At 40.3% G+C, this 27,035-nt stretch overlaps 1 protein-coding gene across 9 annotated transcripts in view; it reads left to right on the forward strand.

The window, feature by feature from the left end:
* Nucleotides 1-27,035, forward strand: part of LOC145344862 (putative E3 ubiquitin-protein ligase RNF144A-A) — a 74,885-nt gene that overhangs the window by 37,558 nt on the left and 10,292 nt on the right. For all 9 annotated transcript variants that reach the window (XR_013886994.1, XR_013886995.1, XR_013886996.1 and 6 more), the window contains 5 exons: nt 2,461-2,565; nt 2,897-2,957; nt 7,077-7,287; nt 14,934-15,084; nt 25,475-25,564. Coding sequence is in view for 5 of the 9 variants with exons in the window: in XM_080192112.1 (XP_080048238.1) it covers nt 2,461-2,565; nt 2,897-2,957; nt 7,077-7,287; nt 14,934-15,084; nt 25,475-25,564 (618 nt within the window). In the remaining 4 variants the exon portion in view is untranslated. The remainder of the gene's footprint in view (nt 1-2,460; nt 2,566-2,896; nt 2,958-7,076; nt 7,288-14,933; nt 15,085-25,474; nt 25,565-27,035) is intronic.

Here is a 27,035-nt window from a genome sequence, read left to right on the forward strand (position 1 = left end):
TCTTTATCTATCTTGCAATCAGAGAATGCTTTCCTCTCACTAATATTAAGGTATTTTTGTCATCTTGGAAGTCACACTATCTGATGGAACCAACATTTGTTTTACTTTTTTTTATGGGACGTGAGCATTGCTAGTCAGGCCAATAATTATTGCCCATCCCTCATGCCCTTGAGAATTTCCAGGACAGCTTTATTTTTGAAATGTTTGCAATTAATACTCCACCAACATGCATTGTCTACTTCAAAACGTAGGCTTATTTCCTTTAATATATGGATTTTTTCATTCAAAACCAGCCAGATGAAATTCAAGACTGCCGTCCTCCTATTTCCAGTGATTTCAGTAACTAGATACAACTGTTAAAATGACTTACAATTTATCTTATCAATGTATCTGATCATTGTGTAGCTCACTTTTTGAAAACTGCTGTTCCCTTAAATTTAAAATGATGCACCCTTTGATTTTAGTGGAATATGTATGACTCTTCGAGGATTCACACTGGAGTCATTTGTTAATCTTCTGGATGAAATGTAAAAATTATATAACAATTCTATTCCTGTTAAATATTGCCACGTCCACCATTGCTGATTTTTGGGGTTGGGTTTTTACTCAGCTGAGCTGAAGCTCAGCTGGTAGATCCATTTTTGTTTACAGGGCTGCATTATGCTGTCTGGGGAGGTAGGGTGGATGAGTGCTGAGGTAGGCTGGTTAGAAGGTCCACCTTGGTTCTCTGAGAATCTGCCCCAATTGTTTTAGAAGCTGTTAGGCCTTCTAATCCTCAGCCTTCACATCCATGCCCCTTCAATCCAATACCATTTGCATGCCAATCTATACTACTCGCTCCCTCCATCCCACTTCCATAGCCACTCAACCAGTATTCACCATGAGCAGACCTCAAGAACCATGTGGTGAAAAAAGTAAACCAATAGCAATCGAATGCACTTTCACCGATAAACGCTTGATAGTGAAAAGCATGTCAATAAAACTATGAACTCAAGATTTCTTGCTGAGATAATCAAAGGTTTTGAAACAGCCATGCATTCATAATGGCAACATAATTGCCCTTGGGAAATGTCTCAATTACCTCAACTGAAACTTTGTGAGCAGATGGTAACTGTTTTCTAACCTACACCAGGTGACCTGTCAACCAAAGCAGTAAAATAGAGGATTTTAAACTTACTGACAGTGTTGGATTATTTTCTTTCATGAGTCGGGAGATTTGATCAACTTCAGATCTTGACACCTTAAACATATCTTATCTGGTTTTTAGGAGTATTTATATCTACAGCTAACTTTGTGACTACCACACTGTGGGTTATGGTCGTTGGACCAGCCAAAATGGGGTCCGCTTGCATGCAGTACTAATTTCAAATGTTCAAAAGTTTCCTCCTGGGTAAATCATGCCCTGGTCCCTTCCCCCTGTCAGTAGAAATTGTATCTGTCCAAAATTAGTGCGAGCCTTATGCTTCTAGGTGCCGTCTGCAATTTTTAGAAGTCTTCCCAACTCTGTAAAACTCCTGTCATAGATGATATTTGAAAATGAAGATTTTTTTCACATCATTATGATTATTATGTAAGTTGATGCTCTGTAAGCCTCATACCACCTGTTCCAGTGGTGAAATATTTCCAGTAATGGTTGCTTTTCAATTTTTAAAAAATGTTTCATTAATTTGCAAGAGACATACAGTAGAAATGTTAGCCTATAACTGGAAAACTCAATGACATGTTTACTTAAAAATAATGGCTGTAAGTTTGGTCAGTAGTAAGTTTGGCATGGTGTCACTTTTTGGAAGACTTTCCACTATCAGTTCAGAGTAGTTTATGTTTGGAATGAGTTGAATAATTTAATAGCTCAAAATAAATAATTTTAGTCCAAGTAACATGGTTAGTGTTTTTGCACAATTAGAATTTTATATTAACGTATAATTAAAATTATGTACTATTGAAGTGAGTCAGAGTTGACCAAATGATATTGATAAAGCACAGAACATTTCAAGGAACCCAGAAGAATTCAGGATGAATGTTGTTGAGTCAGACAACCCAACCAAACTTTATAAGGTCAGGTGAGGAACCTATCTTTGGACACAAAGGGGCTATTTAGCATGGCCAATCCACCTAATCTTTGGATTGTGGGAGGGAACTGGAGCACCCAGAGGAAACCCACGCAGACCTGGGGAGAATGCAAACTCCACACAGTCACCCAAAGCCGGAACTGAACCCAGATCCCTGGCGCTGTGAGGCAGCAGAACGAACCGCTGTGCCACCATGCTACCCACTTGGTGAAGTGTACTGATAATTTTATCTGGTAAACTCTGATCTGTCAATGGGCACAAGTGCCTTTAAATCAAGAGAGTTATGTTCTTTTTAATGCATTTCAGTGCAGTGAAGTTCCACCTGCACTAGGGGGGAGATGGATAACTCCTGGGGCAAAAGAGTTATTACTGTGCTCTGGTTTGCCAATAGTGTCTGAAACAATACGTGGAACTTCTAATTAAAGAGGGCCTGGAATCTTCAATTAGCTGTCCTGATGCCGCTTGCCCAAAGAGAGGTCATCTACAGGAAAATGAGGTACATTGTGTTCTAAGTGCTGTGATTCAGCAACTGCATAATACAAATCATTTATATCTCTCTCTAGTTTCTTCACTGTTTGTGTCTGTGCATTCAGCAGCTGTGGCTCTCGCTTCCTTTCTGCATCCCAGGAAATAATATTTGGCATTGGATAGTTATATCAGTGGACTTTATCAGTTTTAATGTACTTTACATAAACATGTCCTGGATGTAACACTGAAACTATAAGGATATTTTGAAAAACTTACTCATTGGAGTATTGTTCGTTTTTTTTTCACTTAGCTTGCAGTATGTTTTTCATGCACCACTTTGCTGTTCATCTTTCCAATAGATCGAATGTGTTGTTGCAGCAGAACTTATGCAGAGATATAAAAGATTGCAGTTTGAAAAAGGCAAGTGAATTTTGTTATAAATGTCTGAAGTGCTTTGTTTTAATTATGATTTCAGTAAACTTGCGTGTGTAAGTTAGGTGATCTTCCTTTTGTGGTGTAAACTATAAATGAGTTGATTTTAAACAAATTTACAGTACAGTATATGTTTGTAGGTCAGTTGTCAGTACAATTGCCTAGCCTGCTTTTCTTTCTGGTGCGTGATTCTTGGCTGCAATAAGTTTATTGTCAGCAAGAAAGTAATTTTCCCCTGGTTTTTGTGGTGTGGTTTCTGAATGGAAAGTGGTTCCCCAGTTAATCTTTTTAATGCACTGTTGTGGTTTGTTAATTGGAGACTTTGTTTTGTATATTATGGGCAGGATTTTTCATAAGGCATGCTTTCTGCTCTGGCACCTGAGGAATCAGTAGGGAACACATCTCTTCTGACACCGGCTGTCCTGCAAACAGGCTCATTTAATGGTTGGAGAGGGGACTTACACCCCTCCCTCAGGAGACAGCTCCATCTTAGAGAATCGCCAGCCAATCTGAATGAACTGCATCTCGGTCATCTCAGAAGTGCCAGTAGCAGCAGTGGCCAGGACTGGAATTACAAGTAGTCCTCAGGTTCAAAGACATGGCGCCCGATTTTACCATCAAGTTGAGCCCATTTTCGGGTGTGAACACTTGGTAAAGTCGGGTGTGAGGCAAATAGCGCGATCCGTGTCCGCCTCTGTGCCTGTTCCCCCTTTAGCAATCAGTGAAAATGGCTGCCGTCTGGACTGCACCTGAAACGGGCGCAACGTCAATTTAAATGCATGCACATTGTGGAAAGGAGGAGGCCATTGAGAGAATGTCCTCTCTCTCCCAAGCAGGGTGACTCGCAGGGCTAGGCTTCACCTGTCCTCTGCAAATTTGCAGGCAAGATGGGCAGAGAGTAGAAGACCATCCAGGGAATTTTATAGGCCCTGTAAAATTCTGCCCTATGTCCTATCGAGTATTCTTTTTCCAAAGCTCTGGCCAGTTAGTGTAATTAGTGCGCGCAGTTAAAGTACCAACAGGTATCTGAATTCAGCAGAAAGCCATGTTCTTGGAACAACATTAAGAGGCAGATATAAAAACTGCTGATTTCGTAGTAACCATAGTTGTTCTTGGTCACTTGTGTTTTGGGTACCGCTGATATTTTCTCTCCATACAAAAGTGAGTTAATATCCATGTTAGATTGAATGGACCAAGTGTGGCAAAGAAAATTAATACTGTGGTTGAGATTACTCAAGGTAAAGAGAAAAATTGGCAGTTAATTAGTTGGAGTTCTCTGAGCAAAGAGGTGACATTTATGCGTGGTATTAATTACCTGGAATTAGGTTAGGAATCCCTCTAAAGGGAAGTGAAATCATTGCACTTATAATGTAAGACTAAACTGTTTGCTTGATCTAATATTTATTATTAATATAAAATTAATCTTGGATCTCTGCTGGCTTCTTGAACTTGGAATAGAAAAAAATTGAAAATATATGACATTATGGGGGCGATTCTCCAAAGAAATTTTAAATGCCGAATTCACGTGACAACTGGAGGAAATCCCGCCAAATTTTTAGCAGGATTTCCAAAATGAATCTTCCACAGTCCGAGCACTGCAGCGTGCAAGATTCACACTGAATATCAGGGGACGGGAACTATTCCCACCCTAGAGGCTGACAGCATGACGCTGAGTGGGCCACTGCGCATGCGCCAATCTGGCAAAGTAGAGATCGGCGCACACATAGTGGCCCCACGTTGCTGGCCTCCCAATGTCTGGCCAGCTTGATCACAGGCCAGTGCACAGCTCCACCCCCTTGATATTGCTCAATCCCCCTGACATCTTGGGGAACCTATCCCATAACCCCATGCATTTACCATAGCTAGTCCCCCTCACACTAAGGGACAATTTAGCATGGCCAATCCACCTAACCCGCACATCTTTGGATTGTGAATGGAAATCAGAGCACCCGAAGGAAACCCACACAGATGCAGGGAGAATGCGTAAACTCCACACAGTCACCCAAACCAGGAATTGAACCTGGATCCCTGGCACTGTGAGGCAGCAACGCTAACCACTGTGCCGGAGGCCATGGCGTCCAGCAAGGTGTCCACTAACGGCCTTTGCTGATGTCTCCTGGCCTGTTTTGTTGCTAGAGCAGCATAGCGAGCTGGGAGAACGGCCCCCTAGATCCTGAAATATGTGCAGAGTGGAGCAATTTAGAAGGCCACCTCCAAGAAGTGTCCTAATAGAAGTAAAATCATAAAGGGATTTGGTAGGGCACATACAGACAAGATTTTCCCACTTGTGGGGGAGTCCAAAACTAGAGGCAATAAATATAAGATCGAAATAAATCCAGGAGGAATGTCTTCACTCAATGCGTGCTAAAAGTGTAGAGCTCATTGATTACCACTTGTTTTCTATGCTGCAGTATTCTCTGGCCTGGATTTTGCAGTAGCAATAATAGTGAAGTTGTCAGCACTTGTATACATTACTCCTTTGAAACTGTCACGAATTTCTCAAGTCCATATGTGCACAGTTAAACATGAATATTCAGAAGGTCTTTCAGTGATTCTGTACTTCCCTGTACCGTGCTGTTGAAGTCTCCACCAATTGCAATGAATAAGAAGTCATTGAACTGACCAGAGCTATCACTGGAAAGTGACTTAAAATCTTTGAGAAATTGCACTGACTGGATGGGGTGTAAATGGGTTTTTACTCGTGTATAAATTTGTAATTATTGCTGAACATGCTCTCTGGCCCTGAACAAAAACTAAATTTATACATGTGGAATGATTAAATTTGTCCATCGTGCTGAATTCTACTATTTTTAAATAATAGATTTTTAGAAGTTTATTGTACTTCAGCTTCTACCCTATTCCCACGTGCATGTCCCAATCTTTATTTTCCCCTTTGTAAAAATATTTTTCAAATCGGTACTTTTAATTTAATTTTAAAATTAAAAGTTGCCAGCATGAATGCTTCAATGTGACTGCTTACTCTGTCTGTTTGATGACACCATTATTGCTGCACACCTGGAGATCCCCGTGACTCAGCACCAGAATGAATTAATGTCAGGGAAAGTGGAATCGACGCCACAGCGACCATTAGACTTTTGTGGGCAGCTTTTTTTTTCCAAGTCGGAGGCGAGCACAATTGTTTCTCCACTGACTGCAGAGTCCAGTAAGAAGTCTCACAACACCAGGTTAAAGTCCAACAGGTTTATTTGGTAGCACAAGCCACTGGTGTTCATTCATCTCTTGTCGTAGCGTTTGCATGGTCATCACTTGACAATCACCAGGCAAGAGTGTTCTCTACCTGTTGGGGAACACTTCAGCGGTCACGGGCATTCGGCCTCTGATCTTCGGATAAGCGTTCTTCGAGGCAGCCTTCACGACACACAACACAGAGTCGCTGAGCAGAGACTGATAACCAAGTTCCGCACATGAGGACAGCTTCAACCCAGATCTTGGTTTCATGTCACACTGTCTGTAACCCCCAAGACTTACCTGGGTTTGCAAAATCTCACTAACTGTCCTGGCTGGAGACAATACGCATCTCTTTAACCTGTGCTTAACCCTTGCTCCACTCACGTTGTCTATTCCTTTAAGACTTGATTAACTATAAAGACTGGCATTCCAACCATTATTTTGTAAATTGAGTTTGTGTCTTTATATGCCCTGTTTGTGAACTGAAATCCCACTCACCTGATGAAGGAGCAGCGCTCTGAAAGCTAGTGGCTTGTGCTACCAAATAAACTTCAACCTGGCGTTGTGAGACTTCTACAGTGTTTATCCCAGTTCCACGTGCAGAGTCCAGGCCAGTGTAAATCTGATGCTACTTCCAGCTCCTTGCTGCAGGGTAACTTTATACTCCCTGTGAGTAATGCCATGAGAGACACGCTAGTTATTTAAAACACAAAAGCTTTATAAACACTGCAAATAAGCAATTTCATTTTGTCAGTAGTAAATATAACTACTTTTGCTTATTTGTTTAAATTGAAACTATTGTATTTTAGGGATTAATACAAAATGGCATCAGTTTTCCAGAAACTACGTGTTATGGAGTGACAATTAGAACGTTTTGCTCATGAAAAAGTTGATTATGTGGTTATTTGCTCTTTCTAGAAGTGCTTTTGGATCCATGCCGAACTTGGTGCCCGTCCTCCTCTTGCCAGTCTGTCTGCCAAATGAAGGAGGTGGAGTTACAGAAGCCCCAGTTAGTACAATGTGCAGCTTGTAACTTGGAGTTTTGCTCTCTTTGCAAAGCAACCTGGCATCCAGGACAGGCTTGCCAAGAAAACCTGCCTGTTACCTCATTCCTTCCTGGCGAAACAAGGTACGATTTGATTTATTGCAGCAGATCCTACTTCTGCCCCCCTGATGTCTGTTACAGTACTCTGAGAGTGCTCCTGCACTCCTGTTTTATTTATTCCCAGATTTACAGTGCAATGTTCCTGGTGCCCTCCGAACTTTTTAAGAGTAACTGCAAACAGAGCAGCCATTAAGTGATGGTCTTGCAGCTGGATACACATTTGCTAGGTGCAGTGGAACAGTTTTAGCCAACATCTGAAATAAAAGCAGGAAGTGATGAAAAACTCAGCAGGCCCTATTTTACCATTTTGATTCTAAGTGCTGGGTGGACTTGAAACTGGGAGTGTTTCAGGTCCGTCTTTTAGACCCGTTCTGAGGCACCCCCACTTGTACTCTGGCTGCAAAAATATCAGCGATTCCGAATACCAGTGCACAAGCTCGTGGACGGGGATTAACAATACACCCAAAACCCTGCAGCTCCAATTGGTGCCTCCAACTGCGCATGCGCAGAAAAAAAAATGGAACGGTGCTGTCCTGCCACCTCCCCCTCGGGCCAGATAATGCTGCTCCTTGGCCCTCACGGACGTTGCCCCATCCCCACAACATTACTGACCCCCTTATACTCCCCTTCCTCCCAGACTGATCACAGCCATTTTTGGGCCTTGAAAAGGGGGAACCGGTGTGGAGGCACAGATCATGCTACTCCTCTCATGCCTGACTTTACCAAGATTTTGTGCCCAAAAATGGGCGCAACTTGACAGTAAAATCAGGCCTAGTAGGTCTGTGAGCATTTGTGGTGAGAGAGAAAGGGTGAATGTTTCCAATCAATGATCTCTCATCTGACCTGAGAAAAGTTGGATGATAAGTTTTGAGCAAGTAATGGAGGAAAGATGGAGAAAAAGAATAAAAGGGAAAGTCTGTGATGGAATCGAGGTCTGGAGAGACTAAATGGCAAAAAAGTTCATGATGCAAGGTCAAAGAGAATTAGAACGGGACAAGTGAAGAAATGAATGTTTTGTCCAGAGGAGGTGTGAATGATAGGATCTTCGACAGCTATCTTTTGAAAGTAAAGTAAAAAGAAATACAAGAAATGACAGAAAAAAAGCAAACCAGCAATGAAAAATGAAACAATACGAGGGTAGAAGCTGTGATCTAAAATTGTTAAATTTAATGTTGACGTCAGAAATTTGTAACCTAGTCAAAAATTAGATGTTGTTCGTCAAGCTTGCATTAAGCCTGTAGGAGGCTGAGGCCAGAAAGGTCAGTGTGGGAGAATTAAACTGGACTAACAATTGAAAGCTTGGCATTCATATTTACAGACTGACTGAGTTGTCCTGCAACAAACTAGAAAGAGTGCAGGAAAGATTTACTAGGATGCTACCAGGACTTGATGGATTGAGTTATTAGGAGGTATAGGCTGAATAGACTGGGACTTTTTTCTCTGGATCGTAGGAGGCTGAGGGGTGATCTTATAGATGTCTATAAAATAATGAGGGGCTTAAACAAGGTTGATTGTCATTATCTTTTCCCAAAGGTAGGGGAGTCTAAAACTAGAGAGCATAGATTTGAGATGAGAGGGGAGAGATACAGAAGTGTCTAGAGGAGCAATTTTTTCAGAGGGTGGTGAGTGTCTGGAACAAGCTGCCAGAGGTAGTAGTAGAGGCAGGTACAGTTTTATCTTTTAAAAAGCATTTAGATAGTTACAAGGGTATGATAGGTATAAAGCGATATGGGCCAAATGTGGGCAATTGGGATTAGTTTAGGGGTTTTAAAAAAAAAAAAATCGCGGCATGGACAAGTTGGGCCGAAGGGCCTGTTTCCATACTGTAAACCTTTATGACTCTGTGACTTTAAATACTAGCCAACATCTTCCTGCTTTTGAAAATGAAAATATAATAATTTGCTTTTGATTATCATGAGAAATGAGGGAAGGCGGTGGTGTAGTGGAATTGTCACTGGACTCGTAATCCAGAAACCCAGGGAAATCTGCCAACCTTATCTGGCGTGGCCTACCTATGACTCCAAAGCCACGGCAATGTAGTTGACTCTGAATTGCCCTCTGAAATGGCTGAGCAAGGCATTCAGTTCAAGGGCAATTAGGGATGGGCAACAAATGCTGGCCCAGTCAGTGATGCCCATACCCTATGAATGAACCTTTAAAAGTAGTGCAAGATGGTTTTACTATTGTTTTCTTTATCCCTTCATCTGTACAAAGCAAAATTTGCATGTTAAGTGAAATTAGGCTAGATCATCTGAAAATGTAATTTTAGGAGAGAAAGAAATTGGGAGATGTTCAAGTATAATGTCTTGAGTGTTAAAAGATGTTTGAAGTTCACACTGTGACTCAACCATAAATTAGGTTTGATAATAATTCCAGGACAATGCAGCAAACCTTCATGTGCAAAACTGTGAATGGCCACCACTCTGACCCCACTCTGAATTCAAAAGTCAAAGCTAGTTTTAAATTAATATTGCAAGTACAACAATGTCAAGTGTGATACTTTTCATGATTAATATTGATAGGAAAAAGCTGTCATGACACTTGTTCAATTTAATTCCAATTTAGTCAGTGCAGTAAGTTCAGTTGCATCTTGTTGTTTCATAGGTAGTACTGGATAAAGACTAACAGCTACATATTTTGACCGAGAAAGAGAATCTCAATTTTAAGCAGTTGTGCAATGAAACTTGTATCTGTCATCCATTCAGTACGTTTGTTACAGCACAATATTTCATCATATCACAGGTAGAAGGGAATGATTTATCTATAAAGTATCGTCTTATTTTCATTCTGTTACATTTCTTCTATTTTATTTGCTTAAAAATGTTCCTATCCCCGTTTGCATGCATTTCCAGGAGATTCCAGAACTTTCATGTTCTATTGGTATGGAAATTGAAATTACCCATGGCTTCATCTGTTGATGAAGCATTGACAAGTTGATCTTAAAGCATTTTTGTAATTCAATATTTGTTTAACACTAGAGCAGATCAACTTGAGAATAAAAGGATTGTTGCTGGCATAACTTCTTCCCAGTAATTCTACATCAATAAAGTCAACTACAGAATCCACTGCACAGAAATAGTCCAATTCACCCAATGCCAGTGTCAATACTCCATTTTGTCCATCTTCTACTCAAATTATCTCTTCCCAATTTGTCCGCTTATCTCTCCATTCAGCTTCGTGTGTGCATCAAACCTCCCCTTAAAGTGGTCAATGAATTATACTTGCAAAGATCAGGGGAACAAGGTCAGCAAGTGGCCAGTTTAATTCCAGGTTGATGCTGAGTCAGTATCTTGGGACCATTGTAATTAATCTTAATTGCCTCTCCCAGACTAGGCAAGTAAAATAAGAAAGCAGAATTCCTAATTCTGATTGCTTTCTCATTCTCCCTGTTAGAAAGTAGATATGTTAATGTTGAGCTTGGCTTTAATGCCTCATTCAGTTGAATAACTTACCATAAATCATTATGCAGCCTCACATTGTCTCCTGTTAGGGTACATTCAATGTCAAAAGGGCAAAAATCCAACTACATCCGGTGAATAACTGAGAAAGTCGAGGAAAAAAACTTTTGAAAATAAAGTTTTAAAAGAAATAGAATGAGGAGAATGGAAAATAAAGATTGCCACTGAAACATTTTAAATCTCAGTTACTGGGTCCTCTCAGAGTGGATCTTCTGGCCGCTTCTGCTAGCAGGATGTTCTAATCCCACCAAAGTCAACCCCTCATGGCGGGTTCCCAGCGCCAAGGCAGGTGAGTCACACACAAGCTCATATACTCAGTGAACCAGAAGATTCCACTGGTGGCCAATTGGTCACTGCATCCGTTGTGGGAAAAACTGCCAGGTGGGTGTTGACTTAGAACGCCTCATTTACCCCTTATTCAGAGTAAAGGAGTGGGAGGAGGGTGGCTCTGGTGGCACTAGGTCTGGTATCATGTGGCAAAAGGTGAGCGACTGGGTAAATGGAGCTGAGACCATGAAAAGTTCAGCCATGATCTTATTAGACCGTAAGATATAGGAGCAAAATTAGGTCACTCGGCCCATCGAATCTGCTTCACCATTTAATCATGGTTGATAGTTTTCTCATCCCATTCTCCTGCCTTTTCCTCACAACCCCTGATCACCTTATTAATCAAAAATCTTTCTATCTCTGTCTTAAAGACACTCAATGACCTGGCCTCCACAGTCTCCTGCAGTAAAGAGTTCCACAGATTCACCACTCTCTGGCTGAAGAAATTCCTCCTCATCTCTGTTTCAATGGATCGTCCCTTTAGCCTGAGGTTGTGCCCTCTGGTTCTAGCTATTCCTACTAGTAGAAACATCTTCTACATGTCCACTCTATCCAGGCCTCGCAGTATCCTGTAAGTTTCAAAAAGATCCCCCCTCATTCTTCTAAACTCTAATGGGTACAGACTCAGAGTCCTCATACGACAAGCTCTTCATTCCAGGGATCATTCTTGTGAGCCTCCTCTGGATCTTTTCCAAGGCCAACACATCCTTCCTTAGATATGAGGCCCAAAGCTGCTCACAACACTCCAAATAGGGTCTGACCAGAGCCTTACACATCCTGAAAAGTACATCCTTGCTCTTGTATTCCAGCCCTCTTGACATAAATGCTAACATTGCATTTGCCTTTCTAACTGCCAACTGAATCTGCACATTAACCTTAAGAAAATCTTGAACAATGACTCCCAAGTCATTGTTTCTGATTTCCTAAGCATTTGCCCATTTAGAAAATAGTCTGTGCCTCCATTCCTCCTTCCAAAGTGCATAACCTCACACTTTTCCACATTCAATCCCATGTGCCACTTCTTTGCCCATTCTCCTAACCTGTCCAAGTCCTTCTGCAGCTCTCCCCACCGCCCGCTTCCTCAATACTACCTGTCTCTCTACATATCTTTGTATCTTTATTGAATGGCAGAGCAGACTCAAGGGGCCATATGGTCTGCTCCTGCTCCAGTTCTTGTATTAATGCCACAAACAGGAAATCAGTTGCAGCTAGACTGTTAGATCCCCCCTGCTCTTAGCTTGGACTAATAAAAAAGGCAAGTAACATTCGATGCCACACAAGTGCCAAGCAATGACTGTCTCCAACAATAGAGAATCAGACCATCTGCCCTTGAAATTCAATAGCATTACAATTATTGAATTCCCCATTGCGATGACACTGCCTTTTAAGAAATGTATTTCTATCATGTTTCTTGTGAGGGCCGTGTTTAAAATTCAGCTTTGGCTTATATGGTGTCAACTTGTCTGCAAACCAGGCAGCTCCATGCTGAGAATGAAGGAGAACAAATAGTTTTCCCCTGGGGTTTCAGAGTAAGGTTTTGACTAGGTTGATTGACAGAAACAGTTATGTGTTAATGGGCAAAGCTAAGCTTACAGGGAAAAATCAATTTCTGCTTGCTTCTCAAAGAAGCAAGAGCTCTCTCTCTCTCTCTCTCTCTCTCTCTCTCTCTCTCTCTCTCTCTCTCTCTCTCTCTCTCTCTCTGTGTCTGTCTGTCTCTGGAGACTGTTGTTTTGGAGCTGTCAGAAGACAGGTGTCTCTGTGTCTCTCTCCAGAGGTGTCCAAAGGCTCTTCCTAGAGTACAAATTTTATTAACAAGTATAAAATTTGTAAGCCTGTGTTTGCTAACTAGTTTTGAAGAGAAATTAGAAGGAATATTGCTAAAATTGGAACTAATAGAGATAGATTAGCAGTTCAGAATTATATCTTGTCATGTTTAAGTATTTCAGTTGGTAAAGGTTAAGTTAATTCATTTGTTATAGTTAAACTGTATTGTAAATAAAGTTTGTTTTGATAAAAGCTCCCTGGTGTGTCAATAAAATCATACATGGAGTGAAACACCTTATCCTCACACTAATGCCAAAAATAAAATAAAACTCTTGGGGTCTAGTTGGGCCTCATTACATACTTTGGGGTTTCTGCTCAAGTACCCTAACACTATCAATATCTAAGGTGTTACTATTGACCAGAAACTGAACTGGGCCAACCACATAAATAATATGGCTATAAGAGCAAGTCAGAGGCTGGGAATTCTGGGGGTAATTCAGCTCTTGACTCCCCAAAGCCTAGCCACCATCTACAAGGCCCAAGCCAGGAATGTGATGGAATTCTCTCCACTTGTCTGAATGAGTGCAGCTTCTGAAAAGCTCAGCACCATCCAGAACAAAACCCTATTGATCAGCACCCCATGCACCACCTTCAGCATTCACTCTCTCCACCACCAATGCACAGTGGCAGCAGTGTGAACCATCTATAAAATGCACTCCCAATAGCTCACCAAGGCTCCTGTGTTCCAAATCCATGATCTCTACCGCCTAGAACATTCAGAGCAGCAGATACATGGGAGCAGTATTATCTGCAAGTTCCCCTCCAAGCCACATACCATCCTGACTTGGGACAATATTTTTTTATAGTTCCTTCATTATCGCTGGGTCAAAATCCTGGAACTCCCTTCCTGACAGCATTTTGGGTGTTCCTACATCACGTCGACTGCAGCAGCTCAGTAAAGTGGTTCACCACCACCTTCTCAAGGGCAATTTGGAATGGGCATTAAATGCTGACCTCACCACAATGCCCACATCCCATGAAAGGAATTTAAAAAAAGAGAATAGTTTTTTTAATTGAAGGCTCGATTGCAGTAATGGCAAGTAGACATTTTAATGTCCTATGCAAAGGATAATGTTGGGAATTTTAACTCGCCACTCAGGAAACCATGCAGGTGAACCATTAAAACAGAGCGGGTGAAATGCCACTGTGTTCCAATTTTCAAATCACTTATTTTTCTGTCACATGAGGCACCTGCCTGAGTCAGCACTGAGAAATGTGCATCAATTCTTTGAACAATTTGGTTAAGTAGGTTTTATTTCCACCAGATGTACAAGATACCTTCAAAATTACATACACAGAACATTTTACAGGCTGAACTGTAAGATGTAGGAGCAAAAGTCAGACATTCGACCCATCGCGTCTGCTCCGCCATTCAGTGAAATCGTGACTGATCTGATCAATTCCACTTTTTCCTGCTTTACCCACATAATCTTTTATTCCTTTACAAATTAAAAATCTGTCTATTTCAGCCTTTAACATAACTTAATGACTCTAACATTGACTCTGTCTACACTTCCCGCTACATCAGCAAAGCAGCCAGCATAACTAAGGACCGCGGACGTTCTCTCTTCCATCGGGGAAAAAGGCACAAAACTCTGAAGTCATATATCAACCGACTCGAACAGCTGCTTCCCTGCTGCCGTCAGACTTTTGAATGGACTTACCTTGCAATAAGTTGATCTTTCTCTCCGCCCTAATTATGACTAACACTACATTCTGCATTCTCTCGTTTCCTTCTTTACGAACAATATGCTTTGTTCGCATAGTGCACAAGAAACAATACTTTTCACTGTATGTTAATACGTGACAATAATAAATCAAATCAAATAATGGTCCAGCCTCTACAGTTCTGTGGTAAAGAATTCCACAGATTCACTACTCTCTGAGAGAAGAAATTCCTCCTCGGATCTGTTTTAATTGGGTGACCCCTTACTCTGAGAGTAGCTCTTTCATTGGGTACAAATGAAACTTGTTGCTAGTGTGTGGTAAACTCCTTTCTGCTCACTTTTTTTGTGCTATCTGGACCAGGTATGTTTTTTGAAAATATCTTTTTTCACCTAGCTCATTCTTTGAAAATGATGAGGACGATGACGTTCCAATCAAACGTTGCCCAAAATGCAAAGTCTATATCGAAAGAGATGAAGGATGTGCACAAATGATGTGTAAAAACTGCAAGCATGCCTTTTGCTGGTACTGCCTGGAATCACTCGACGTAAGTGAATGAACATTTGTTTCAAAACGAAAGAAATGTGTGGATGTTCACCATGAAACATATCAGCCAGAATTTTACCGGCACGTCCTCCCCCAATTCCAGGGACGGGCGAGGCTCGGAGAATGGCGTTCACCATTGGCCTTGGGCGGGATTGTACAAACCTCGGGCAGAAGTGCTGGTAAAATTCCACCCATCGGATCGTATTTGCACATATAACATTAATTCCTAACAGATCCTCAAAATTATATGTATTTTAAGTGGTTGATTTGCAATGTTTCAAATGCAGAAATGATGTGGTAAACAGTTGCAATTAGTAAAGGAGTCTTACTACAACAATAACCCACGCAACAATAATATACATTTATATAGTACCCTCAACCAGAAACATAATCCCAATGTTTATCAAGACAAGATTTTATGGCCTCGCTTGAGTGAGACCGGAAATTCCCGTCCGAGGTCGACAGACATTTCCATTGTCCACCCCTCACGTGCTCCGATTCCATGGCGAACAAGGCGGTAGAATTCTGGCCTCAGTATCAAATTTCATTTGCTAGCTCTCCCTCTCCATGAAGAGCCTTGGGACAGTTTATTGCATTAAGGTGCTATGTAAATGTAAGTTAAGGTTAAAAAATAAAGACTCTGCTGGATTTTCAGAGTTTTTAATACTAGCTTCATTTAGAATTTGACTGCTGTGTTTTCTATGGTGAAGTGCTGCACTGATTTAATCTTGGGTCTAGCATGCAATGCAATCTTTTTCTGTAGAAGTTTAGCTGTGAGAGAAGTAAATATTAACCAATGTTAATCAGTGCAATGTTTAACCTGTAGGGACAGTTTTTCTCCAGAATTGATCCCTGGTAGAATAACCGTGGTCATTATGGGTTACTTTAATGATAGTCGTTGCTCACCTTCTCACCTCAATATATTAGACCTGATATTTATGGGAAGTAGGGAGTTAAGAGGGGTAACTTTAAGCAGCAAATAAATGCAGGAGTTCAGCCGAATTTAGTATAGGATTGAACTTGAATTTTCTTTTCTGTTCCCTGCCCAGCAACTAGCCAGATTGAGCACACTGGAAGATTGGGGGTTATTTTGAGAATTTGTAAATGTTTTCAGTGCACAGGCCTTTGTTCCTGAATGGGAGTGCCAAGATGTTCTGGATCAACATTGAGTTGTCAGGGAGTGGTTACCCTTTGGTAAAAACAAAGCTTAAATTAGCTTAATTTAAATTCTCTCCTGTTAGAATGATGTAAGTGGTCGAGCTCATCCTTGACTTGACTGTAGCCTCTAACTGTTTTGTCAGCAGAGCAGGATGATTTGTCTGGGGTGATCTGACAAAAAAAAAGTCTTGCTGATTTTTCTCATCTATTCACACCACCTGAGCATACGTACCTGACAACGTAACCAATGCTGATTTCACTCATGAAATCAATTCTACAAATAATCTTTACTGAGGCTGAGATATAAATCTGTGTATTCTTGTGCAGTGCTTTCTTGATACAGACAACTTAAATATATAATCACTGAAAGGGTAAACATAGACCAATCAGCTGTAATGTTTGTACTTCCAGCATGGTTTCCTCATTTGCATTATGGATCCTGCTAATGTGAGCAACGTAATAATGTGTACTTTGGGACTAACTATAATGTGAGCTCAGATTACTCACTTTACTGATCTGATCTGGATAGAGTCAATTCATCCCACTCAGGATACAGTAGGTTACAACTTGCTAGAATGTAGGCTTTGAACCCCTGACTTTCCCTTCATAAGATAAATGCAAGCTAAGGATCTGTTTCTGTGGTGTTGGCCTGTTTCTTTTTCCTGACCTTGTGTTTTGCCAGAATTTACTGATCTAATGGGTCAAATTTTCCTCAAATTGCACAGGGTGCTGGAACAGGTGAGAAAAGCACTGTGAAATGTGCTAATTTTGTAGCTGCTTTTCATTGCCTGATCAAATGGCACCCTGCAATTTCAGAGTGCTGGTGTGGATTACACAGCCATTTGTGGAGGGGGTTGCCTAAACTTGCAACAAAGACTGGGATTCTGAGGTTGGGGCGTTTGTTTTTAAAGGGTACCCCAATCTCAAAGTAAGGTTACAGCACTGATTGAGCCCATCCCACCAGCAACTTAGTTTTTTAAAGAATGTTTAAGTTTTTTTATTTATTAGTGTCACCAATTAATGTAAGTAGGCTTACATTAACACTCCAATGATGTTACTGTGAAAATCCCCTAATCACCACATTCCAGTTTGGCTATGCTGAGGGGGAATTTAGCATGGAAAATGCACCCAACCAGCACGAAGGAAACCCTCACAGACATGGGGAGAATGTGCAGACTCTACACAAATAGTGACTGTAGGCTCCATTCATTCCTTTGAATAGAAGGAGATGGCACTGATACGATGAATTTCTTTTATTGAACAGAATTTAAAATTAAATCATTACAGAAAATGAATAGAAAACAAAAAATGGAGAGATGGAGACTGCCTTCTCTGCCAGTCCTATACTGATCAAAACAGCCCAAACAAACTGAACTGGTCTAGAAAACAGACTGATAGTCAAACATACAGTTCCACAATATATCCATCCTTATTTCGCAGCTTTACAGATGTTGCTTATGAAAAGCTTTATTTGCTGGCATTTTTCAAAAATGCAGTCAATTTTTCTAGCTAACCCAGCATGTCTTCTGAGTCGTAAAATGTGGCCAAGTTAGTTTTAAGATGTAGTCAGGTTTTTTAAGCTTAGCATTTAAATGTAATTGAATAGGCAGAAATATATTAAACTGAAGTCTTTGCATAAATGAGGCAAATCATTCACGTGCTCAACGGTGACCCAAGCTGGGAATTGAACCTAGGTCCCTGACATGGAGAGGCAGCAGTTATAACCATTGTGGCCCCACTGATTGGGATGCCCCATTAACAAAAAAAGTAAAACCAGAAATCTTCGCCCACCCCCACCACTCCCAAACAGCATCCTTCCCCCACCCACACATGACACTACCCCATGCAGAAACTACCATCACACAACTCCTCTCCTCCCACCTCCCAGGCACAGCCCCCAGCACTGCTCGGGTATTGCAACAGATTTACAACAGATCTCCCATGGCATGCACCTGGCAAGCAGAACCCAGGTGCATGCCATGGGAGATCTGTTGTAATTCATATCAACATACCCTCACGTCAGCATAAATGGATTATGTAAGGGGGGAATTATCCAGTGTGGAGGCTTTATAATCAGATGTTAATTTATTCTAATGAGAATCCCAATGAGCTACATCAGGATTCCCATAACATCACTGGAGGGGTGGGGATGATTGCCTTTGCCTTTACCAAGGTGGAAGTGTGATTTGGGCCTCTTGTCAGATTTTCTATTCCCATTGTTGATCTTCCCCGCAAAACTGGAGTCAAAAATACCGCCCCCCCCCCCCCACCTCCACTTTGTATCCTCCTCCCGCTTATATTCCCAACCAGCTGCATATGGTCATCATACTTGATGTATTACTCTCAATCTCTTCTCTAAGTTATTAATAAAAACTGTAAATATTTGATGCACTAGCAATAATCCTTGCTGTCCCATTTAGCCTTAATCACTGCTTCCTGTCAATTTGGGGGAAATGATGGCATAGAAGTAATGTCAGTGGACTAGTAATCCAGAGGCCTAGGATGGTTTCACAGCACCTGGTAGAATTTAAGTTCAATAATAAATCATAAACCTGAAACTGAAAGCTAGACTCAGTAATGGTGACCATGAAACTACCATCAATTGTCATAAAGAGGCAGCAGTGCCGACTGTCAAATCACTCATGATTGCTATTTGCTGGCTCGTCACAGAGCTGAATGTGGATCGTCCTCCCCAAATCATGCTTTTTATTGGCTTCTGTGTTTATTGATGTTGCTGTGTCTTCCTATGGTTTCCTGCAAAATAGTTCTCAAATAATTACACTCTGAACAATTGTACTTGGAACGTCTTGTCCTATGTGGTGTATTCGTGCCCATTTTAAAAACTATAAACAAATTATGTCCACAGAACTGGCTAACAAATGCAAAGCATTTTCCTTATTTAAAATCCATAAATAGAAGCTGTCATTGGAATCTATGACTGTTGTATTGACTCTCTGAAATATAGTTGTGTACCATCAATTTAACAATTGGCAAAATAGACAACACTTCAGAATCATTCAGGAGACTATTAGATGCTTGATGAAAAAATATAGCTTTATATGCAGAATGATCTAAAGGAGCCAAAGGATCTTTCTTAGAAACAGCTTTTCTGTATTTAATATTGTCCTTCAGTCCATTACAAGGTTAGATATCTCAAAATGGAAAGAGAACCTTTAAGAGTTATCATTTGTGCTAAGATTCCTGACTTTACACAGACCTCATGAATACACCAAAGTAAATCACAATGCCATATATTTCAAAGATCTCTCTCCAACCAAATGTTTTTCTCAAGTTCAAAATTCACTACATCATGATGGGGTGGAATCTTGCCCCATGATTCCAGATGTGCTTCTTTGATTGTTGAAAGACTTTGAGTTCAGGATTTCATCTGCCCAATTCAATTCTGCTTAGCTACCTAGTCGTGGATTTGAAAGAACCTTGCTGAGAGTTACGCAAAGAGATAATGTGTGAAATGCAAATGTTGGTTCATGTACATAATCGTCATGGGCATTGCACATTTTCCATCAAGTCTGGAAGATATCTGTGCTGCTATTTAAAATCCACATGTATCCATTATAAATAGTTTGAATTCCAGGCCGTGAGATCATTGTGCACAGAATATTCTGAAGGCTGTTCTAAATTTGTTCATTAGCCACATGTCATCCACAAAAGGAAGCTAATGATCCATATCCAGTCTGCCATTATCTTAATGGCATTACCAGGACATTGTGTATCAGTCAGGGTAACTCTAATTTGTGAAATGCAATCTTTATGATTATTTTAATGTCCAGCACCTTGGTAATCAGTTAGTTCTTGTGTTCCATCTAGCTTGTAGGAGAGTGGAATATTTATCCTAACTTTTGTATAACTGTGTTGCTGAGATCAGACTGGGTTTGGGGCCAATAATGGTTTTTGAGGTGTGCAATTTGGAAAAATTAGCTGAAATTATGACAAAGTCATTCCTCAGATCTCTGACTTACTTTGTAAATTAGGAAAGCCAGAAATGATTTGGTTTTAAACCCAAGCAAAATCCATTAACAATTAAGGTCACACATAAAAAGTCCAATTGTATTATCTATTTTAATTCTAACTAACTTGTTTGCACCCCATGACTAGATTACAACAGTTAGATCTTCATTAGTATCATAAACTTCTATTGATAATTTGATAGTGACTGGTTTTCATATAAGTCATATATTTTTCAGTTTTGTCCTGTGATGTGCCTTGGGATGTTTTGCTAATTTAAAGGTGCAATCTAAGTAACTGCAAGTTGTTCTACAGTTGAATCATGTTAGTTAACTTTGGGCCTTGCGACTTTGGTGAATTCTGTTCTATTTCATTATCCAGACATTGTATGACACAATAAAATGCACTATAAAATCAGCTCATAAATGCAACAATTGCAAGCACAGATCTGATAAATGATGCTTCTGTACTTTTCAGACAGTGACAAATTATACACGAACAAATCTTGTTGAAGTCCTATAGCACTCACTGTGCTTTTAAGAGTTGGTTTAGGTTGGTGTTCAACTTGATTGTACTACTTTCCCTGTTCTAAAATCATCATGTGTTCGAAAAATCTGCCAAATCCTCATAGCTGTTTTGTCTGGATTCTAAGGATCTTTGTGTCTTTTTTCACCTCCCCCCACCAAAGTCTCGAACAATTGTTCTTTGTTTGCCGAAATGTGAATGTTTCAGTCCTTTTTACACATATTGCCACTCCATCATTTGCCGCTATATATTTTGTTTTTTGCAGAGCAGTATTTTGAAAAATTGTAATTTTCACAAACATCACAACACAGTAGAAGGGGCCAGCAGAAAGCCATTCTTGTCCATTTTAAATTAGTGCTGTAGGGCAAAAGGCTGGCTTTAATATCGATTTATCTTTTGTTTATTTCTGTAGGCCTCTATATTAATTCTGTGTCATTGTTGTTCATCTCATCAGAAGAAGAAATTTAGATGAATCACTGAGCCCAACAGTGCAATTAATATTATTCAGTTAACATGTGCAGACAGCTGAAGTGCCCTAAGTCTGAACACAGTGGAATAGGGCTTAACCCTTTGGCACAATTTGGGAAAATGGAAATTTCCTTCAGTGTTGTGCTGGACAACTTACAGTTCAAATTTCCAGTAAGATTCATTTGCAAGTAAAATTCTTGCTGACTAATGCAATCTGGCAGGAAAATAGAATGTATTGTTTAGTTTTCCTTTCTTTCCATTAAACCTTTTGACAAGGTACTGCTTGATAGGTTGTTGCATAAGGTTAAATTTCATGGGATCCAGGGTGAAGTACCTGAGTGGATACAAAATTGGCTTCTTGACAGAAGCCAGAGGGTGGTTGTAGAGGGCTGTTTTTCAAACTGGAGGCCTGTAACCAGGTATGGTCAGAGATCAGTGCTGGGCCCAATTTTATTTGTCTTATGTTATTGATTTGGATGAGAATATAGGAGGCATGGTTAGTAAGTTTGCAGATAACACCAAGATTAGTGGCATAGTGGAGAGTGAAGAAAGTTATCTCCAATTGTAAAAGGATTTTGATCAGTTGGGCTAGTGGGCTGATGAGTGGCAGATGAAATTTAATTTAGATAAATGCAAAGTGATGCATTTTGGTAGATTGAACCAGGGCAGGACTGACTTAGTTAATGGTAGGCGTAGGGGAGAACGACAGAACAAAAAGACCTAGGGGCGCATGTTCATAGCTGCTTGAAAGTGGAATCACAAGTGGACAGAGTGGTGAAGAGCGATTCAGCATGCTTGGTTTCATCAGTCAGAACATTGAGTAGAGGAGTTGGGATGTCATGTTGAAGTTGTAAAAGACATTAGTAAGCCACACTTAGAACACTGTGCGGTTTTGGTCACCCTAATATAGAAAGGATATCACTAAACTAGAAAGAGTGCAGAAAAGATTTACTAGGGTGCTACTGGGACTTGATGGTTAGGGTTATAAGGAGAGGCTGGATAGACTGGACTTTTTTCTCTGGCGCATAGGAGATTAGAGGTGATCTTATAGTGGTCTATAAAATAATGATGGGCACAAATCAGCGAGATAGTCAATATCTTTTCCCAAAAGTAGGTGAATCTAAAACTAGAGGGCAAAGGTTTAAGGAGAGAGATATAGAAGGTCCAGAAGGGCAATTTTTTCGCACAGGGTGGTAAGTGTCTGGAACAAGCTGTCAGAGGTAATAGTAGAGGTGGGTACAATGTTATCTTTTAAAAAAACACTTAGATAGTTACACAGATAAGATGGGTTTAGAGGGATATAGGCCAGATGTGGGCAATTGAGATTAGCTTCGGAGTTTTAAAAAAAAAAGGTGGCATGGACAAGTTGGGTCAAAGGACCTGTTTCCTTACTGTAAACCTCTATGATTCTAAACAATATTTCATGATGTATGTAAGAGTGGTAATCAGCAGACATTTTATTGATGAGGCTGTGCATAGGATTATCATCAAAAGCAAGCATATCCAGTACTCCCTTGTAAATAAATACAAAATACTGCAGATCCTGGAATCTGATCAAAAACAGAAAATGCTGGAAAATCTCAGCAGGTCTGACAGCATCTGAGGAGAGAAAATAGTCTCTGACAAAGGGTCATCCAGACTCGAAACAATAGCTCTATTCTCCTCAGATGCTGTCAGAATTGCTGAGATTTTTCAGCATTTTGTGTTTTTGATCCACTGTCAATAACTTGGTTCAAAATCATTGAAAATGTTTTTTAAAAGAAAAACTATACTGAACCATTATATAATTTTGTTGATGTACACGAGTGATTTTCTTAATAAATATTTATTAATATCAAAAATTTAAAACTCGCCATGTAGTGCCTCTGACTGGAGTTCTCCGATCCCATCACTGCTGCCAGTGAGAATGAAGAATTTGACACTCCGCCAAAACTCTGTTCATTGCAATGGGACTGTAGAATCCCAGCTGTGGGCAAGGGTGAAATTTCCAACTTGTGTGTCTAACAAGGTCAGGCAATTTGAAGAAATAGGGCACTAGGTAGAATTGCATGACTTCGTTTTTATAGGTGGTTTGGCGCATTTCTTGCTTTTAAAATTCCTGATTTTGCAAGCCTAAGATGTACATAGATGTCTACATGCAGTGCATCTTCTAGCAGATGGACAGCTGTCAAGAGGGAGAGCCATAGCTAGTTTTCTTCTTTCCCTAGCTCTGAGTGGGTAGATTGGGATTCATTTATGATCCTACAGAGCGTTTTGAAAAAGACGAGTCAATTTCATTGCAAACCAAGAACGGAACAATAGGGTTTCCTGGTTGCATGTCAGAGTCATAGTAGTTTATAGCATGGAAACAGGCCCTTCAGCCCAACTTGCCCATGCCATCTTTTTTTTTAAAACCCCTAAGCTAGTCTCAATTGCCATGCATTTGGCCCATATCCCTCTATTCCCACCTCACCCATGTGACTGTCTAAATGCTTTTTAAAAGACAAAATTCTCCCTACCTCTACTACGAGCTCTGGCAGCTTGTTTCAGACACTCACCACCCTCTGTGTGAAACAATTGCTCTTCTGGACCCTTTTGTATCTCCTCTCTCACCTTAAACCTATGCCTTTTAGTTTTAGACTCCCCTACCTTTGGGAAAACATATTGACTATCTAGCTGATCTATGCCCTTCATTACTTTATAGACCTACAAGATCATCCTAAGCCTCCTTCGCTCCAGAGGAAAAAAGCCTCTGTCTACCCAGCCTGTCCTTTTAACTCAAACCATCAAGTCCGGGTAGCATCCTAGTAATTTCTTTCTGCGCTCTTTCTAGTTTAATAATATTCTTTCTAAAATAGGGTGACCAGAACTGTACACAATATTCCAACTGTGGTCTTACCAATGTCTTGTACAACTTCAACAAGATGTTCCAACTCCTGTATTCAATGAAACCAAGCATGCTGAATGCCTTTTTCACTACTCTGTCCACTTGTGACTCCATTTTCAAGGAGCTATGAACATGTACCTCTAGATCTCTTTGTTCTATAACTCTCCCCAGTGCCCCACCATTAACTGAGTAAGTCCTGCCCTGGTTGATTCGACCAAAATGCATCACCTCACATTTATCTAAATTAAACTCCTTCTGCCATTCATCAATCCACTGACCCAATTGATCAAGATCCCGTTGCAACTCTAGATAACCTTCACTGTCCACTATGCCTTGGTTCATCTTGGTGTCATCTGCAAATTTACTAACGATGCCTCCTATATTCTCATCCAAATCAATAACATAAATGACAAATAACAGTGGACCCAGCACCGATCCCTGAGGCACACCGCTGGTCACAAGCTTCCAGTTTGAAAAACAACCTGCTACAACCACCCTGTGGCTTCTGTCACCAAGCCAATTCTGTATCCATTTAATTACCTCACCCTGGATCACCTTATGCAACAACCTACCATGTGGTATCTTGTCAAAGGCCTTGCTAAAGTCCATGTAAACAACATCAATTGCACTGCCCTCATCTACCTTCTTGGTTACTCCTTCAAAAAAACTCAATCAAATTTGTCAGACATGATTTTCCACTCACAAAACCTTGCTGACTGTTCCTAAGCAAGTCCTTGCACTTCCAAATGCCTGTAGATCCCGTCTTTCAAAATACCTTCTAACAACTTACCCACTACAGATCTGAGGCTCACTGGCCTGTAGTTCCCAGGCTTTTCCCTGCAGCCTTTTTAAATCTTAAATCTACATCACCAGTACATTTACCCACTGGACAGTTAGAGGGAGCCAACAGTAATCCCATCACATTTTGCAGGCACTTGCACAGCTCTTTGGGCTGCTGGATATCTTTTAATAGGTTGGGATGTGCCAGGATGACATACAACACAATGATCCTTTCACAGCAGATGCTCTTTGCCGCATTGAGATGCACCTTTTATATTTTTGCCAGTCTGTTGTTGTCTCTTGGCGGGGTTTTTTCCCCTCGCTTGTCTCTTGTGAGTATTTGTTGTGGCAAATTCTCAGTGCTGAATGGAAAAATAGAGCCAGTAAACAGGATTAAACATCAGGAGAGAAGTCTGTCATGTGAGATTTGTTTTTGTAAAGCAAAACCCATTGAGATTAAACTTTCGCTTTGATGTGTTGGACAGGGCGATAGCTCCTTCTTAAAGTTAACGTTTGAAGAATTAATTTGAAAAATAAAATTATTTTTTAGCTGAGATTTAGGAAGAAGTTAAATGTGTTTTGTCTAGATTACAATGTTAATCTCTGAAAATTGTGCCTTTGAAAACAGGATGACTTTCTATTAATTCATTATGATAAAGGACCTTGCCGAAACAAACTTGGTCATACTCGGGCCTCTGTCATTTGGCATAGAACCCAGGTGAGTAAGCTAAGTTCTGTTTCCATCACAGTACACTACCCTTTCAGTGAAAAAGCTTTCTTTATCATTTCCCAATGGTGTCAGTGATCACGTCATTCCTGATCGGTGTGGGAGCAGCTTTTAACTACATGAAAATATACTGTTGACTCCAGGTGGATTTTATCATCTGACTCCCTTATGGCATCCACTCTGCTCAATCTCTAAGTGATTGACACTTTTAGTTCAGAGTTCAAGCTCAAAATGGAGACAACTGTTTCACCAGCAGTGAAGCTTTTAAAACTTACTATTGCTTTTTCTGCCAGTGCCATTCTGAGGAACTACTGGAAATACTCCCAAGAAGAGTATGTGTAATGGGGAACAATTTTGCCATAAATTACTGTCCTCCTGATCCCTCTCCTTCCCAAAGAAATCAAAATCCGGGTAAGGTGGGAAAATAGTAAAATGACTTTTAACGGATAGAGATATTCATCATTTAATTCTTGATTTCCTTGAAATTTATCATTTCAGTTCTCCCCTCTCATGAGGGAGCTGTAGAGTTACCAGCTGATTACAGGAATGCTGATGTATGCATCATAGGCACCATTTCTCATCCTGCATGTTGAAAGGGAGAAAAGAAACAATCAGCTGAGTATACAGTTGTATTAACTGGTACTATTTCTTAATTTCTCTCCCTTCTGATTGGAACACAGAACGAAGCAGAGTATTAATTTAGTAGGGCTAAATATAGAGCCACAGACTACTATTCATCATACTAGACAACAGCTGGAGAGGGGAGAACAAAATAGTGAATTTCAGAGTTGGAAAGAATGAGAAAGGAGGCTTGTGTCTTAAAATCAATTATCCATATTAATTGAGAGTGGGAGAATGTAATAGAGACAAATTCTATATAGTAAAAATTAATCTTCCTCCACATCTTCCTCAACCTCAGATGCTATTGGGCATTAAAACTGTTGAATTAAGGTCGTGCGTACCACTGAAAAGTGTTCCATTGTATAGTGTGTTTGGCTAATTCTGAAGGAATGTATCACTTCATGGTCTCAGAGTCTCTATAATCAGTCAAATGATAAACCTATAAATTCAGGGCTATGTATAGCAGCAAACAATGAAGATATGTGATGCTTATTGGTACTCATTGGTACAGATGAGCATATCTGATGCTGTTGAGTTCAGTGCCAATGCTTTGTTGCAAAGTAAATAGAGATTTGTGGAATAACTCTGTTATGCTCCATCTTCGTACTTCCTCTTGAATGTTGCCACTGTTGCATTAGTCAAGCTTGTAAAAAGCAATCCTGCAGTGAATGCCAAAGTATCCCCAAATATGTTTTACAATATGTTTGGATTTAGTTTTTACTTTTGCATTGGTTAAAGCAAATTTTGATTGAGGATTAAAGGACTAAAATTAATTACTTTACAAAAGGTACATTTCCTTATAAAGTTTATTTATTAATCGCAAGTAGGCTTACATTAGCAT

The sequence above is a fragment of the Carcharhinus amblyrhynchos genome, chromosome 7 (genome assembly GCF_965287045.1).
Source record: "Carcharhinus amblyrhynchos chromosome 7, sCarAmb.v2.hapA, whole genome shotgun sequence".
NCBI classification, from domain to species: Eukaryota; Metazoa; Chordata; class Chondrichthyes; order Carcharhiniformes; family Carcharhinidae; genus Carcharhinus; species Carcharhinus amblyrhynchos.